The 17,907-nt window shown below is 53.7% G+C and overlaps 2 protein-coding genes across 2 annotated transcripts; one reads left to right on the top strand and one right to left on the bottom strand.

Moving 5' to 3' along the window:
* Positions 1-4,360: 4,360 nt before the first annotated feature.
* On the bottom strand, positions 4,361-5,278 carry LOC311165860 (olfactory receptor 14J1-like; the record flags this gene model as incomplete). The annotated part of the gene is made up of 1 exon (XM_084227356.1): positions 4,361-5,278. The coding sequence occupies one exon, from the start codon at positions 5,276-5,278 to the stop codon at positions 4,361-4,363; it is 918 nt and encodes a 305-aa protein (XP_084083482.1).
* Positions 5,279-16,954: 11,676 nt separating this feature from the next.
* Positions 16,955-17,872, top strand: LOC311165833 (olfactory receptor 14J1-like; the record flags this gene model as incomplete). The annotated part of the gene is made up of 1 exon (XM_084227334.1): positions 16,955-17,872. One exon carries the CDS (start codon positions 16,955-16,957, stop codon positions 17,870-17,872), a length of 918 nt encoding a protein of 305 aa, XP_084083460.1.
* Positions 17,873-17,907: the final 35 nt, after the last annotated feature.

Genomic DNA, 17,907 nt, shown 5'->3' with positions numbered 1-17,907 from the left:
TAGGGAGACACAAGAAGCTTCCCTCAGAAGCTGTTTGACCCCATTGGCTCCTTCCCTTTTTTCTATGTCCCTCAGCCACTCCCTCCCCATTCCCATATTGGCCCCCATCTTTGTACTGCCCCAATGCCACTGCTCATTCCTTACCTCTGGAGATACAGAAACCTGGACTCCCCCCAGGAGTCCTGCCTTGTGACCATGAACATCTCACCTCACGGCTTAATCAAACATCTGTGGATACCATGCAAAGGCCCTTTTTGCTTCCCTACCCTGGGCTTTATCAGCAGCTATCCTGGCTGCAGCAATGGTCCATTATGGCAGTGTGGACCCAAGGACACCATGGTGACACTATGGGACCTCATGGATCCAAGGGGCCATTGTGACACTGAAGAACTTCATGGAACCCAGGGTCCATTGTGACACAGCAGGACCTCATTGGAACAGAGGAACCATTGCTGACAGTACAGAAACTCATGGAACCAAGGGGCCATGGTGACACAGCAGGGCTACATGGAACCCAGGGGAGCAGTGACATTTAGGGACCTCATGGAACCAGGGTCCATTATGACACTGCAGAAACAAGGAGACCATTGTTGGTGCTATGGAAGCTCACAGAACCAAGCAGCCATTGTGACACTCCAGGGCCTTGTTGAACCAGGCAGACCATTGTGACACCACAGATCCTCATGGCACTAAGGGTTTATTGTGAGACAGCAGGGGCCCATGGAGCCAATTGTCCATTGTGACAATGTGGATCCAAGGAGACCATGGTGACACCGTGGAAGCTCATGGAACCATGGGTCCATTGTGACACAGCAAAGTCTGGTGGAACCAAGGAGACCACTGTGATATCATGGAACCTTGTGGAACCCAGGATCCATTGTCACGGTCCAGAACCAAGGAGACCATTGTGACAGTGCAGAACCTCACAGGACCAAGATTCCATTGTTATACTGTGGGGCTTCATGGATCCAAGGAACCACTGTGACACAGCAGGACCACATGGAACCAATGTTCCATAGAGATACTGCAGATCCAAGGAGACCATGGTGATGCTGTGGAACCTTCTGGCACCAAGGAGCCGTTGTGACACTGTGGGGCCCCATGGGACAAATATTCATGGTGTCACAGAGGGGCTGCTTGTGACCACTTGTCCATTGTGACACTAGAGATCCAAGAGACCAGGGTGGCACTCTGGCAGTTCCTGGAACCAAGGGGCTGTTGTGACACACCAAGGCCTCGTGGAACCAAGGAGACCATTGTGGCAGTGCTGAACCAAGGAGGCCTTTTTGACAGTACAGAACTCAAGGGAACCAATGGTCCATTGTTATACAGCAGGGCCTCATGGAACCAAGGGGCCATTGTGAATCTGTGGGGCGTAATGGAGCCAAGGACACCACTGATACTGCAATCCACTGGATAGAAACGTTTGAACACTGTTTTGAGTATTTGAAAGCAGGTATTCTTTATTACAGCATGCTGGTCACTTGGGTCATCCTTCCTCCATTTGAGTGCACTGAGCATTAAATGAAAAGAGTTATCCCACACACTGATTATGTATCCATTAACTATCCCCACTTCCTTTGAGTTTATTTGACATAGTTGCACACCTTATCAGAAACCCTTACATGGTTTTTGTGGTCTATCTTCAACATCCAGTGTCCTTTTTAGGTGGCTGTTCTTCGACCCCCCCCGTTTTCAGTAAAGGCAATATTATTGTTTTCCATACCTTCTGTTTTTTCAGCTTTGCAGAGCTGAGCTGGCATCCTGCTTGCATTTTGTGTGACTTCTGTTTGCCAGAGGTACATCCTTCATCAGTTTCTCCAAGGCTGGGCTGTTCTGCCCTCCTGTCCTTGACAAGAGTAAATGTTGTCCTGTTCTCCTGTCCTTGTCTCAGTGCTCGCCCCGCATGAGGCGTCTGCCACCCTCCAACCTATGGGCCTGGGGTGGGCAAGTGTTCCTTGGGGAACAGGGATGGGACAGCTGGGCTGGACTGACTCAAGGCATGTTCCATTCCATGTCACACCATGATCAGCAATCAACTGAGAGAAGTGGGGAGGCAAGGGGGGTAGGTAAAAAATTACTTTTTTTAGACATTTTTTCTTTCAAAAGAGCACCAACAAATACAGAATCCTCTCCTTCCACAAGGCGGTTAAATATTTTCTGCTGATAGGAGATTTCCTGTGGATTTGCTTGTCTTCTGTTTATGGCCTTTTCTTTTTATGGTTGCTTTGTTTGTGGAGTTCTTGTGGTGTTGTGGGTGGGCCTTGCTTTGGTTTTGTGATTGGGTTTGGGTTTTTTTGTTTTGTTTTCTTTGGTGGGGTTAGGGTTTTTCCCTATTGAACTGCCTTTCTTCTGAAGCATCACATTTTTCTGCCATTTCTAGCGGCTTACTTGGCACCTGATGGCAAGACAAATTTACCCAAGTCAGTCATCTCTCCCAATTATATTTTGCAGTCACCACTGACTAGATGAGTTCAGTCACAGACTCCCTGCAATTTGGCAGCGTCCACAAAGGAATTGAAAGTGCATTTCATGCCCTTGTAGAGATAATAGAAGTATTCCACAATGGTGGTCAAGGGCTGGTCACTGAGAGGTGTCACCAGGGCGTAGCTGCCAAGAGGACTCTGTACAATGGATGACATTTGGCCCTCATTGTTCAGCCAAAATCCCAAATTCTCACCCAGCCCATGTTCCACTCCTTCAGCCAAGCTCTCTCCAGTCTGGCTCTGAGGACACCACAGCAGACCCTGTCACCGGCCTGGCTGTAGTCTGGGCACAAAACATCCCCTTCTTTTCCCTCCCATGTGGGTTCTGCAGTCCCTGCCGTGTCCTGCCAGTGCCTGGAATGGCTGCAGGAGGATTTGCCACATCCCCTTCCCTGCTGAGCCTGACCAGCCTGTGATTCTGCCAGTCCCCCTCCCTGCCTGTTTGCAGACTGGTTCCATGTCTGCCCTTCCCAAGTGCCCAGGACCCTCTGGGATGGCTCTGGCCTTTCCAAGGGGTTTGAGAGAGGTCCCACAGTGACAGTGCCCAGCCTTCTCAACAGCCCTGACACCAAAGGCCTTTTCCACATCCCTCAGTTCCAAGTCAGTGCCCAGAACACAGCACAGCCCTGTCCAGGTCTTCGTGGGTTCAGAAGGGAAGCAGCTCTGATTTCTCCCCACAGACCCTCACTCTATCCAACGTCTCTCTGTGCAGTCCATGGCTGCCCTGAGCCGTCTTCCCTGGAGCCTCCCTGCCCTGGATGTTTTTCTCTATGCAGTCTTAACCATGACCCAGCAAAGAATTTAGGTGGTTTCCCAGAGGATGTAACTCTCAGTATGAACTGGCCTCAAGGCTCTGTTTGTGCCACTGGAATTGTGCCACGCCCGGGTGCTGCTGATGGTGTTTGTGCTCACTGGGGTTTATCTCCCCACACACACACAGAGTGCACTGCTGAGATCTCCTCAGTACAGAGCAGACATGGCCAGCTGGCCTGGTCACTTGGTGTCCCTCCACACAGGGACAAACAACCTCCTGCAGGTGGGGAGAGCCCAGTGCTGGCCATGGTGGCTGCAGGGGCTGGTGGGGGACAATTGCCCTGGGGCACCTTCCCAGGCTGTCCCCAGAACAAAGACACAGCCCAGGCCCTGCTCTGCTACTCCCTCAGGTCCATGCCAGGAGCTCTGGCTGTGCCAGGACACTGCTGTGAGCCCCCCTGCACATTCCCCCTCTGCCCCAGGCACTGGGCTTTGCTGTGCCAGGGCATTCCTGGAGCACATTGCTGACAGCAGCTCTAGAGGAGAGCAAAGCCTTCCTGCCCTGCCCTCAGGAGATGCCCTTGGCTAATGGAGCTGCTGTTCTGGAGCCCAGCTGTGTCCCAGCAGTGCCCATAGCCTGTCCCTGCCTGTGGCCACAGCAAGGACATGCAGCAGGACAGTGACCAAGCTGCCGGAGCACTCCAGCCTTACAGCCACAGCGGGGCTGGGAAGGACAGCGTGGAGTTGGGCAGGGCAACTCTGAAAGGACCACTCCCTGCTGCTCCCTCGCTGTGCTGCTCTGCTGGGACTCTTCTTCCTTTCTCCCCTCTAACTTCATGCAGGTCTCTGAGATGGGATCCCAGATAAAACAGGCACTGCAAGGTAGTTTATTTTCTTCAAATGCAGTGATAGTCCAAAGCTTGGTGTACAGAACTTCTGGGTCAAATTCTAGACGTGAACAGTGAATATAATGAGAGGATTAAAAAGTTTCATTGAGAATCTTTTTATGAGAGAAAAACCCACTGAACATTACCAAAGACCTGGGAAGGCCTGTTGGGCCTGTCATGAGTTCTATTCCAAAAGCTATGCAGAAGCAAATGGGAAATTGGCTGCTTGAGAAATCATCCAGTTGTCATTTTCCTCAGGGCATCCTTGAGCTCCTGGTTCCTCAGGCTGTAGATGAGGGGGTTCAGGGCTGGAGGCACCACTGAGTACAGAACTGACACTCCCAGATCTAGGGATGGGGAGGAGATGGAGGGGGGCTTCAGGTACGCAAAGGCTGCAGTGCTGAGGAACAGGGAGACCACAGCCAGGTGAGGGAGGCAGGTGGAAAAGGCTTTGTGCCGTCCCTGCTCAGAAGGGATCCTCAGCACAGCCCTGAAGATCTGCACATAAGAGTAAACCATGAACACAAAACAACCAAAAGCTAAAACAGCACTAACAGCAAGGGGCCCAAGTTCCTTGAGGTAGAAGTGTGAGCAGGAGAGCTTGAGGATTGGGGGCACATCACAGAAGAACTGGCTCAGGGCATTTCCATGGCACAGAGGGAGGGAAAATGTATTGGCCGTGTGCAGCAGAGCATTGAGAAAGGCACTGGCCCAGGCAGCTGCTGCCATGTGGGCACAAGCTCTGCTGCCCAGGAGGGTCCCGTAGTGCAGGGGTTTGCAGATGGACACGTAGCGGTCGTAGCACATGACAGTGAGAAATGCAAATTCTGATGCAATGAAAAAGGCAAAGAAAAACACCTGAGCAGCACATCCTGTGTAGGAGATGTCCCTGGTGTCCCAGAGGGAATTGTGCATGGCTTTGGGGACAGTGGTGCAGATGGAGCCCAGGTCGCTGAGGGCCAGGTTGAGCAGGAAGTAAAACATGGGGGTGTGCAGGTGGTGGCTGCAGGCTATGGCGCTGATGATGTGGCCGTTTCCCAGGAGGGCAGCCAGGGAGATGGCCAGCAAGAGGCAGAAGTGCAGGAGCTGCAGCTGCCGTGTGTCTGCCAATGCCAGCAGGAGGAAGTGGCTGATGGAGCTGCCATTGGACATTTGCTGCCTCAGGAAATGGTTTTCTCCTTAGGAGGAAAAGGACAGTGCTGGGCCAGACATAGAGCAAAATATATTGCACATCCCATAGCAATTCAACATTCAGGGTCTGTCTTTTTAGCAACACGTCTGCGCATTCCCCTCACCTGGGCTCTGGGTTTTTTAGGCATTGAGAGCAGGGACTCACAAGTGGGCTCCAGAGGATTCCTTCTTTTTGTACAGAGAGAGCCAGCTGAGAATGCTGGGTGATCACCAATTTAATGGACTCATGAAACACGAAAATCTTTTCAGCTCTGCTGTTTGCAATTTGCTCATCTGAAAAATGAGCTGAGGGAATTCCTTGTATTTGTTCATCCAGCTGCACCTGCCACAGTTAGGAATGGTTGTGGATGTTTGAAATCCCTGACATTTCTAATGCACTGCAGGTGAAATCATGTGGGTCTGAGGGGCACAGGGGTGGTCTCTCAGGGCAGGGACAAGAGAGCAGCTCTGGCCATCAGGGCTGTTCTCAGCTGCCCCTTGCTGACAGCTTGGAGCTGAAGGAGAGGCACCCAGAGGAGTTTCCCTACAGACAAACAGGGCAGTGCTGAGGACAGAGGGCTCTGGATTTAGAGAGCAGATGGACAGAGCCCTCCCCTTCTCTCAGGGTGCCTCATTAGGATCTCAGCTGTCTCCTGCCAGGCTGGTGCACAGAGGGAACATTGCAGCTGCCCAGGTGCAGCTGCCCAGCAGCATTTCCCTGGCTCTACCACTGAGCTGTCTCCTTCCTGGGGATCCCAGGCAGCCCAGAGACAGCACAGGAGAGCAGTGCCCTTCTGGAGGGCACCCTGCAGCCCTGCAGGACACCCCGGGAATCAGCTGAAGGGCCCCTGAAGGCACCTGGGCACTCTGCTCCCACAGACACATCTCCACATCAGGATCCAAAGGGTTCCTGCCTGGATGGGCACCTGCCATCCCCAAAGCCTTGTACTGCCTCAGAAAACCCAATAGTGGCAACAAGGACAGCACAGGCACCTGTCACAATGCTCCTGTCAGGGCAGGAGGGACACAGAGACTGATGGAAATCAGGGGCTTGTCCTTCCTTCCCTGGGCTCGGGCTGCTGCAGGGGCTCTGCACAGCCAAACCCCCTGGGATGAGGGCAGGGGCTCTGCTTAGAATGGGAAATGAGCCCGGGGAGGAGCTGCTGGGGGAAGGTGACTGAGCCACAGGGACAGAAGGGAGGTGCCAAATCCCCCTGCCCAGCATTTGTGGAAGCAGGTCCCTGTCTCTCCCTCCCCGTGTCTCTGCTGAGTGGGGCTGTTCCTGCCAGCAGCATCTCCCTGTGCCCAGCTCCGCTCCCTGCCAGGGCTCACGGAGCCCATCCGCACCCCGTGGCCCCGGGGCAGCTCTGCCTGTGCAGGGACGTGTCCTGAGCCTCTGAGGGGGCTGCAGGGAAGCCCCACTCTGGAGCTTGTTCTGCTCCATGCCAGGACATCCAGGAGAGCCACCCTGACAGGTCCTGTCAGTGCTGGCATTGTCAGAGACACTTCCAGGAACTCACCTGCATTGCCCTGCAGCCGGAGACTCTCCGTGTCCAGGGGCTGTGCAGATTTCTGCCTTGATGGGGTCTCACCTGTCCTCCCACCCCACCCATTTAACCTCTTTGTCACTTGTGCTGCCTGCCCTTGCTGCCCTGCAGGTACTGCCCTGTCTGCCATATGGCCACGTCCCCTGCACCAGAGGAACCGGGAGAGCCCATGCAAAAGATCATGGAAATTGTGGGATGTGGCAGCCTTCGGAGAAGCCTGCAGGAATGAGAAATTTAATTTCCTAGAGGCAGAGAATTATTTATTCAAACCCTGAGAAGACTTTACACCCTCCTAGCCCAGGCTGCCTCTCCTCTCTCTGTGCCTCTGTGCTGTGCCCGGGGTGGCTGCAGGCAGTGACCCAGCCGTGCTGGGCTGTGCACAGGAGCTGCTCCTGGCCAGAGCTGTCTCTCTGCAGTGCTGCCCTTGCCAGGAGCTGCTTCTGCGCCAGGAGCCCAGCCCAGCTCAGCAGCACAGACACAGCACAAGGACTCTTGTGGGTTCGGTGCTAAGGCCCTGAACATCAGTCCCTGAGAGGGAGTTGAAGAAATCTCTCAAGAATTCCAAGTCACAATCCAACTCCAAAAGTCCTTAAAGTTTGAATGCGTCCCACTAAGGACACAACTGAGAAAGTGTCCCAAGGTTCCAGATAGAGCAGAACAATGGAGGCAGTGATGACAGCTGGGGACAAACAAGGCAAAGGTGTCTCTGATGCTGAGCAAAGCTGGATGTGTTTCAGGAATGCAAAGGGCCAAGGCCTGAGCCCCAGCCCCTGGCCAGGCAGATCCTGTCCCTCCCTCCTTGCTCAGGGCTCTTCCCGGGATGGGCACCTGCATGTGGGCATGTGCAATCCCAAGGGCAGGAGCATGGGGCGGCCCCTGCCAGGCTGCTGAGCAGGGACAAGGAGGCAATGAGGCCCCAGGCCTGCAAGGGTCACTTGTCTCCTGCTCCTGCCTCAGGCCCAGGCCCAGCAGCCATGGCCAAATTGCTGCAGGAGTTGGCTCTGTCAGGGCCTTGCAGCTGCTGCACATGCCTGTGCCCTGTGCAGCCCAGGCTGTCCTACGGTGTCCCTGCCCTGCGCCTCTGTCCCTGCAGGCTGTTGGCATCCCGTGGCTGCCCCACCTGGCTGGCCCCTTCCTTTGCTGACAGCTCTGCCTCCTGCCTGCCTCTGCCTGCCCACACAAAGCCTTGGGCTGATACCAAAAGGGTTCATTCCATTTTTACCCTTCTTGTGGACTTTCAGCACAGGAAGAAGGCGTGGAGGGGCTGCTTCCCCTGCAAGGATGGTTGGAAGGGTAGAATAAGACATCTGGCTCAAGGGTGCAGGGATAGAGAAAACAAGGAGTGAATCTGGGATGTTGGGGTGGGTTTTAGGGAAACGGGTAAATTGTAATTCACATTTAGTGACTGTGAATAAGCAACACACTAGTAGAATCTCGTGTCCATGTAAGTTTAGAAGTTAACCCATGTTGGATCACAGACCTGAATAAGTTATGCCCTCTTAAACACCAAATTAGTGTTAAGGAGCTTTATTCTGATATTTTGGACATTTGGTGACAGCAGAGGCCAACAGACGCAAGGGGTCAGCTGTGCCACTGTGGAACCCCATGGAATCAAAAATCCATTGTATCAGAGCAAGGCCTCGTGGAACCAAGGAGAACATTGCTGACAGAGTGGAAGCTCATGGAGCCATGGGGTCATTGTGACAGTGGTGTGTTGCTGGGAACCAATGGTCCATTGGGACCCTGCAGAACCTTCTGGAATCAAGGGAATCAAGGTATGCTCTGGAACCCCATGGAACAAAGGATCCATGGTGACACTGCAGTGCTCAGACCATTGTTGACAGTGTGAAAGCTCCTGGAACCCAAAAGTCCATTGTGACACAGCAAGGCCTCCTGGAACCAAGGGTCCCTTGTGGCTCTGTAGGGCTTCCCAGAACCAAGGAGACAATTTGGGCACTGTGGGGCCTCATGGAACCACCTGCCACTGTGACACAGCAGGGCCACATGGAGCCAAGGGGCCACTGAGAAACTGAAAAACCTCAGGGAACCAAAGGTCCAATGTTCCAATTTGGGGCCCTGTGGAACTAATGGGACCATGGTGACACCGTGGTACTCCATGGAACCAAGGGGCCATTCTGGTTCTGCTTTGCCTCATGGAGCCAAGGGGCCACTGAGACACTGCAGGGCCTGGTGGAACTAAGGCAGCCCTCTGACACTGTGGGGCCCTTGGAACCAAGGGTGCATTGGGAGATTGCAGGACATCATGGAACCATGGAGACCATTAGGGCGCTTCAGAACCCATTGGAACCGAGGGGCCATTGTGACACTGCTGGGCCATGTGGAATCAAGGGGACCACAGTGACACTGTGGGGCTCCATGGGACAAAAGGGCCATTCTAACTCTGTGCAACCAAGGAGACCATTGCTTTGCTATGGGACATCATGGAACCAAGGATCCATTGTGCCAAAGCAAGGCCTCATGGAACCATGGAGACCATTATGACACATGTGGCCTCATGGAACCAATGGCACAGTCGTGACACAGTGGGGCTCTGAGGGACCAAGGGGCCATTCTTATAGGGCAAACCCAAGGAGACCATTGTGACACAATGGGGCATCACAGAACCACAGGTCCATTGGGACACAGCATGGCTGCGTGAAACCATGGAGGCCATTTTTACTCTTTGAGGCCTTGTGAAACCAAAGGGCCATTGTGGCACTATGTGTCCCCATGGAACCAAGGAGTCCATTGTGACACTATGAGGCTTTGTTGGGCCAAAGGGCAGTTGTGACACTGTGTGGTACCATGGAACCAAGGGATCACTGTGACACTCTAGGGCTCCATGGAACTAAGGATTCATGGAACATTGTGGGACTCATGGAACCAAAGGTCCATTGTGACATTGTGGGGCCTCATGGAACTAAGTGGGGACAATTGTGACGCTATGGGGCCCAAAGGAAGCAAGGGGCCTGTGTGACACAGCTGGGCCTCATGCAGCCAAGGGGCCACTGTGATCCTGAGGAGCCCAAAAGAACCCCGGGGCTATTTTGACACTCTGCTGCTGTGGAGACGCTGAGAGGCATTCCCTGGGCTAGGGAGACACAAGAAGCTTCCCTGAAAAGCTGTTTGACCCCATTGGCTCCTTCCCCTTGTTCTATGTCCCTCAGCCTCTCCCTCCCCAATCCCTTATTGGCCCCCATCTTTGTACTGCCCTGATGGCACTGCTCAGTCCCTACCTCTGGAGATATAGAAACCTGGACTGCCCCCAGGAGTCCTGCCTTGTGACCCTGAACATCTCACTGCACGGCTGAATTAAACATCTGTGGATACCATGCAAAGGCCCTTTTTGCTTCCCTACCTGGGGCTGACACTACAGAAACTCATGGAACCAAGGGGCTGTGGTGACACAGCAGGGCCACATGGAACCCAGGAGAGCAGTGACATTTAGGGATCTCATGGAACCAGGGTCCATTATGACACTGCAGAAACAAGGAGACCATTGTTGATGCTATGGAAGCTCATGGAACCAAGCAGCCATTGTGACACTCCAGGGCCTCGTTGAACCAGGCAGACCATTGTGACACCACAGATCTTCATGGCACTAAGGGTTTATTGTGACACAGCAGGGGCCCATGGAGCCAATTGTCCATTGTGATGATGTGGATCTGAGGAGAGCATGGTGGCACCATGGAAGCTCATGGAACCATGGGTCCATTGTGACACAGCAAGGCCTCGTGGAACCAAGGAGACCATGGTGACATCATGGAACCTTGTGGAACCAAGGGTCCATTGTTATGCTCCAGAACCAAGGAGACCATTATGACATCATGGAACCTAACAAAACCAAGGGTCCATTGTCACAGTCCAGAACATGTCCGGGCCGGCTGTTTTTTGTCTCTGCCCAGATAAGGGTAAGATGGGTTCGCTCCCTGGGCTTCGAAGGACGAGGCTGGACTCTCAGGTTTGGTCTTCAAGGTTGTTTATTATTTCTTAGCTACAAAGTTTTTCTTTCTGCCGGGGTCTGACCAGCAAGGCAGCCAAAGGCACTCTGACCGCCTACAGGGCGGTCGTATCTTTTTATAACAGACTACGTAAACTATATTTATCTTTTGTCCCCAATACTTATCATTTTTATTTCTAAGTGTACCTTTACTAAGAACCTATCAAAAAAAACTATGTCACACAGAAAATGGAAGACATGAAGAAGGAAGAAGAGCCATGTGAAAGGCCCCAACTCCCTCCATCTTGTTTTTTCAACCCCCTGTACCAAAATCCTAAAATCTGTGCTTTGACCTGTAATTGTGCTATTTCTTTATCCTTTAAACACCAGTGATTCTCATATCCCCATATACAGGTAGCACATCTCTCGAAGGGTCAAAGTTGAGCCACCAGGTACTTTTGGCAACATTCCAAGGCTCCCGAGCCCCCCAAGGGTTCTCTCGGTAGCTCTGGACGTCAGGAGAGGTGCGCTGAGTTCCCACAAGAAGGTTCCATGAAGCCCCACTGTATAACAATGGAATCTTGGTCCCGTGAGGTTCTGTACTGTCACAATGATCTCCTTGGTTCTGTAGCATAACAATGGACCCTTGGTTCCACAAAGTTCCATGATGTCACCATGGTCTCCTTGGTTCCACGAGGCCTTGCTGTGTCACAATGGACCCATGGTTCCATGAGCCTCCATGGTGTCACCATGGTCTCCTCAGATCCACTTTGCCACAATGGACAATTGGCTCCATGGGCCCCTGCTGTGTCACAATAAACCATTAGTGCCATGAGGATCTGTGGTGTCACAATGGTCTGCCTGGTTCAACGAGGCCCTGGAGTGTCACAATGGCTGCTTGGTTCCGTGAGCTTCCATAGCATCAACAATGGTCTCCTTGTTTCTGCAGTGTCATAATGGACCCTGGTTCCATGAGATCCCTAAATGTCACTGCTCTCCTGGGTTCCATGTGGCCCTGCTGTGTCACCACAGCCCCTTGGTGCCATGAGTTTCTGTACTGTCAGCAATGGTTCCTCTGTTCCAATGAGGTCCTGCTGTGTCACAATGGACCCTGGGTTCCATGAAGTTCTTCAGTGTCACAATGGCCCCTTGGATCCATGAGGTCCCATAGTGTCACCATGGTATCCTTGGGTCCATACTGTCATAATGGACCATTGCTGCAGCCAGGATAGCTTCTAATAAAGCCCAGGGTAGGGAAGCAAAAAGGGCCTTTGCATGGTATCCAGAGATGTTTAATTCAGCCGTGCAGTGAGATGTTCATGGTCACAAGGCAGGACTCCTGGGGGGAGTCCAGGTTTCTGTATCTCCAGAGGTAGGGGCTGATCAGTGGCGTTGGGGCAGTACAAAGATGGGGGGCCAATGGGGGAATGGGGAGGGAGAAGCTGAGGGACATAGAACAAGGGGAGGGAGCCAATGGGGTCAAACAGCTTTTGAGGGAAGCTTCTTGTGTCTCCCTAGCCCAGGGAATGCCTCTCAGCGTCTCCACAGCAGCAGAGTGTCAAAATGGCCCCTGGGGTTCTTTTGGGCTCCTCAGGATCACAGTGGCCCCTTGGCTGCATGAGGCCCAGCTGTGTCACACAGGCCCCTTGCTTCCTTTGGGCCCCATAGCGTCACAATTGTCCCCACTTAGTTCCATGAGGCCCCACAATGTCACAATGGACCTTTGGTTCCATGAGTCCCACAATGTTCCATGAATCCTTAGTTCCATGGAGCCCTAGAGTGTCACAGTGATCCCTTGGTTCCATGGTACCACACAGTGTCACAACTGCCCTTTGGCCCAACAAAGCCTCATAGTGTCACAATGGACTCCTTGGTTCCATGGGGACACATAGTGCCACAATGGCCCTTTGGTTTCACAAGGCCTCAAAGAGTAAAAATGGCCTCCATGGTTTCACGCAGCCATGCTGTGTCCCAATGGACCTGTGGTTCTGTGATGCCCCATTGTGTCACAATGGTCTCCTTGGGTTTGCACTATAAGAATGGCCCCTTGGTCCCTCAGAGCCCCATTGTGTCACGACTGTGCCATTGGTTCCATGAGGCCACATGTGTCATAATGGTCTCCATGGTTCCATGAGGCCTTGCTTTGGCACAATGGATCCTTGGTTCCATGATGTCCCATAGCAAAGCAATGGTCTCCTTGGTTGCACAGAGTTAGAATGGCCCTTTTGTCCCATGGAGCCCCACAGTGTCACTGTGGTCCCCTTGATTCCACGTGGCCCAGCAGTGCCACAATGGCCCCTCGGTTCCAATGGGTTCTGAAGCGCCCTAATGGTCTCCATGGTTCCATGATGTCCTGCAATCTCCCAATGCACCCTTGGTTCCAAGGGCCCCACAGTGTCAGAGGGCTGCCTTAGTTCCATCATGCCCTGCAGTGTCTCAGTGGCCCCTTGGCTCCATGAGGCAAAGCAGAATCAGAATGGCCCCTTGGTTCCATGGAATACCACGGTGTCACCATGGTCCCATTAGTTCCACAGGGCCCCAAATTGGAACATTGGACCTTTGGTTCCCTGAGGTTTTTCAGTTTCTCAGTGGCCCCTTGGCTCCATGTGGCCCTGCTGTGTCACAGTGGCAGGTGGTTCCATGAGGCCCCACAGTGTCCAAATGGTCTCCTTGGTTCTGGGAAGCCCTACAGAGCCACAAGGGACCCTTGGTTCCAGGAGGCCTTGCTGTGTCACAATGGACTTTTGCTTCCAGGAGCTTTCACACTGTCAACAATGGTCTGAGCACTGCAGTGTCACCATGGATCCTTTGTTCCATGAGGTTCCAGAGCATAACATGATTCCCTTGATTCCAGAAGGTTCTGCAGGGTCCCAATGGACCATTGGTTCCCAGCAACACACCACTGTCACAATGACCCCATGGCTCCATGAGCTTCCACTCTGTCAGCAATGTTCTCCTTGGTTCCACGAGGCCTTGCTCTGATACAATGGATTTTTGATTCCATGGGGTTCCACAGTGGCACAGCTGACCCCTTGCGTCTGTTGGCCTCTGCTGTCACCAAATGTCCAAAATATCAGAATAAAGCTCCTTAACACTAATTTGGTGTTTAAGAGGGCATAACTTATTCAGGTCTGTGATCCAACATGGGTTAACTTCTAAACTTACATGGACACGAGATTCTACCAGTGTGTTGCTTATACACAGTCACTAAATGTGAATTACAATTTACCCGTTTCCCTAAAACCCACCCCAAGTTCCCAGATTCACTCCTTGTTTTCTCTGTCCCTGCACCCTTGAGCCAGATGTCTTATTCTACCCTTCCAACCATCCTTGCTGGGAAAGCAGCCCCTCCACGCCTTCTTCCTGTGCTGAAAGTCCACAAGAAGGGTAAAAATGGAATGAACCCTTTTGGTATCAGCCCAAGGCTTTGTGTGGGCAGGCAGAGGCAGGCAGGAGGCAGAGCTGTCAGCAAAGGAAGGGGCCAGCCAGGTGGGGCAGCCACGGGATGCCAACAGCCTGCAGGGACAGAGGCGCAGGGCAGGGACACCGTAGGACAGCCTGGGCTGCACAGGGCACAGGCATGTGCAGCAGCTGCACGGCCCTGACAGAGCCAACTCCTGCAGCACTTTGGCCATGGCTGCTGGGCCTGGGCCTGAGGCAGGAGCAGGAGACAAGTGACCCTTGCAGGCCTGGGGCCTCATTGCCTCCTTGTCCCTGCTCAGCAGCCTGGCAGGGGCCGCCCCATGCTCCTGCCCTTGGGATTGCACATGCCCACATGCAGGTGCCCATCCCGGGAAGAGCCCTGAGCAAGGAGGGAGGGACAGGATCTGCCTGGCCGGAGTCTGGGGCTCAGGCCTTGGCCCTTTGCATTCCTGAAACACATCCAGCTTTGCTCAGCATCAGAGACACCTTTGCCTTGTTTGTCCCCAGCTGTCATCACTGCCTCCATTGTTCTGCTCTATCTGGAACCTTGGGACACTTTCTCAGTTGTGTCCTTAGTGGGACGCATTCAAACTTTAAGGACTTTTGGAGTTGGATTATGACTTGGAATTCTTGAGAGATTTCTTCAACTCCCTCTCAGGGACTGATGTTCAGGGCCTTAGCACCGAACCCACAAGAGTCCTTGTGCTGTGTCTGTGCTGCTGAGCTGGGCTGGGCTCCTGGCGCAGAAGCAGCTCCTGGCAAGGGCAGCACTGCAGAGAGACAGCTCTGGCCAGGAGCAGCTCCTGTGCACAGCCCAGCACGGCTGGGTCACTGCCTGCAGCCACCCCGGGCACAGCACAGAGGCACAGAGAGAGGAGAGGCAGCCTGGGCTGGGAGGGTGTAAAGTCTTCTCAGGGTTTGAATAAATAATTCTCTGCCTCTAGGAAATTAAATTTCTCATTCCTGCAGGCTTCTCCGAAGGCTGCCACATCCCACAATTTCCATGATCTTTTGCATGGGCTCTCCCGGTTCCTCTGGTGCAGGGGACGTGGCCATATGGCAGACAGGGCAGTACCTGCAGGGCAGCAAGGGCAGGCAGCACAAGTGACAAAGAGGTTAAATGGGTGGGGTGGGAGGACAGGTGAGACCCCATCAAGGCAGAAATCTGCACAGCCCCTGGACACGGAGAGTCTCCGGCTGCAGGGCAATGCAGGTGAGTTCCTGGAAGTGTCTCTGACAATGCCAGCACTGACAGGACCTGTCAGGGTGGCTCTCCTGGATGTCCTGGCATGGAGCAGAACAAGCTCCAGAGTGGGGCTTCCCTGCAGCCCCCTCAGAGGCACAGGACACGTCCCTGCACAGGCAGAGCTGCCCCGGGGCCACGGGGTGCGGATGGGCTCCGTGAGCCCTGGCAGGGAGCGGAGCTGGGCACAGGGAGATGCTGCTGGCAGGAACAGCCCCACTCAGCAGAGACACGGGGAGGGAGAGACAGGGACCTGCTTCCACAAATGCTGGGCAGGGGGATGTGGCACCTCCCTTCTGTCCCTGTGGCTCAGTCACCTTCCCCCAGCAGCTCCTCCCCGGGCTCATTTCCCATTCTAAGCAGAGCCCCTGCCCTCATCCCAGGGGGCTCGGCTGTGCAGAGCCCCTGCAGCAGCCCGAGCCCAGGGAAGGAAGGACAAGCCCCTGATTTCCATCAGTCTCTGTGTCCCTCCTGCCCTGACAGGAGCATTGTGACAGGTGCCTGTGCTGTCCTTGTTGCCACTATTGGGTTTTCTGAGGCAGTACAAGGCTTTGGGGATGGCAGGTGCCCATCCAGGCAGGAACCCTTTGGATCCTGATGTGGAGATGTGTCTGTGGGAGCAGAGTGCCCAGGTGCCTTCAGGGGCCCTTCAGCTGATTCCCGGGGTGTCCTGCAGGGCTGCAGGGTGCCCTCCAGAAGGGCACTGCTCTCCTGTGCTGTCTCTGGGCTGCCTGGGATCCCCAGGAAGGAGACAGCTCAGTGGTAGAGCCAGGGAAATGCTGCTGGGCAGCTGCACCTGGGCAGCTGCAATGTTCCCTCTGTGCACCAGCCTGGCAGGAGACAGCTGAGATCCTAATGAGGCACCCTGAGAGAAGGGGAGGGCTCTGTCCATCTGCTCTCTAAATCCAGAGCCCTCTGTCCTCAGCACTGCCCTGTTTGTCTGTAGGGAAACTCCTCTGGGTGCCTCTCCTTCAGCTCCAAGCTGTCAGCAAGGGGCAGCTGAGAACAGCCCTGATGGCCAGAGCTGCTCTCTTGTCCCTGCCCTGAGAGACCACCCCTGTGCCCCTCAGACCCACATGATTTCACCTGCAGTGCATTAGAAATGTCAGGGATTTCAAACACCCACAACCATTCCTAACTGTGGCAGGTGCAGCTGAATGAACAAATACAAGGAATTCCCTCAGCTCATTTTTCAGATGAGCAAATTGCAAACAGCAGAGCTGAAAAGATTTTCGTGTTTCACAAGTCCATTAAATTGATCACCCAGCATTCTCAGCTGGCTCTCTCTGTACAAAAAGAAGGAATCCTCTGGAGCCCACTTGTGAGTCCCTGCTCTCAATGCCTAAAAAACCCAGAGCCCAGGTGAGGGGAATGCACAAAAGTGTTGCTAAAAAGACAGACCCTGAATGTTGAATTGCTATGGGATATGCAATATATTTTGCTCTATGTCTGGCCCAGCACTGTCCTTTTCCTCCTAAGGAGAAAACCATTTCCTGAGGCAGCAAATGTCCAACGGCAGCTCCATCAGCCACTTCCTCCTGCTGGCATTGGCAGACACACGGCAGCTGCAGGTCCTGCACTTCTGCCTCTTGCTGGCCATCTCCCTGGCTGCCCTCCTGGGCAATGGCCTCATCATCAGCGCCGTAGCCTGCAGCCACCACCTGCACACCCCCATGTTTTACTTCCTGCTCAACCTGGCCCTCAGCGACCTGGGCTCCATCTGCACCACTGTCCCCAAAGCCATGCACAATTCCCTCTGGGACACCAGGGACATCTCCTACACAGGATGTGCTGCTCAGGTGTTTTTCTTTGCCTTTTTCATTGCATCAGAATTTGCATTTCTCACTGTCATGTGCTACGACCGCTACGTGTCCATCTGCAAACCCCTGCACTACGGGACCCTCCTGGGCAGCAGAGCTTGTGCCCACATGGCAGCAGCTGCCTGGGCCAGCGCCTTTCTCAATGCTCTGCTGCACACGGCCAATACATTTTCCCTCCCTCTGTGCCATGGAAATGCCCTGGGCCAGTTCTTCTGTGATGTGCCCCCAATCCTCAAGCTCTCCTGCTCACACTTCTACCTCAAGGAACTTGGGCCCCTTGCTGTTAGTGCCTTTTTATCATTTGGCTGTTTTGTGTTCATGGTTTACTCTTATGTGCAGATCTTCAGGGCTGTGCTGATGATCCCTTCTGAGCAGGGACAGCACAAAGCCTTTTCCACCTGCCTCCCTCACCTGGCTGTGGTCTCCCTGTTCCTCAGCACTGCAGCCTTTGCGTACCTGAAGCCCCCCTCCATCTCCTCCCCATCCCTAGATCTGGGAGTGTCAGTTCTGTACTCAGTGGTGCCTCCAGCCCTGAACCCCCTCATCTACAGCCTGAGGAACCAGGAGCTCAAGGATGCCCTGAGGAAAATGACAACTGGATGATTTCTCAAGCAGCCAATTTCCCATTTGCTTCTGCA

Source organism: Fringilla coelebs (assembly GCF_963513975.1).
Source record: "Fringilla coelebs genome assembly, contig: SCAFFOLD_30, whole genome shotgun sequence".
Lineage (NCBI taxonomy): Eukaryota > Metazoa > Chordata > Aves > Passeriformes > Fringillidae > Fringilla > Fringilla coelebs.
This window is presented reverse-complemented; position numbering and strand designations above follow the sequence as displayed.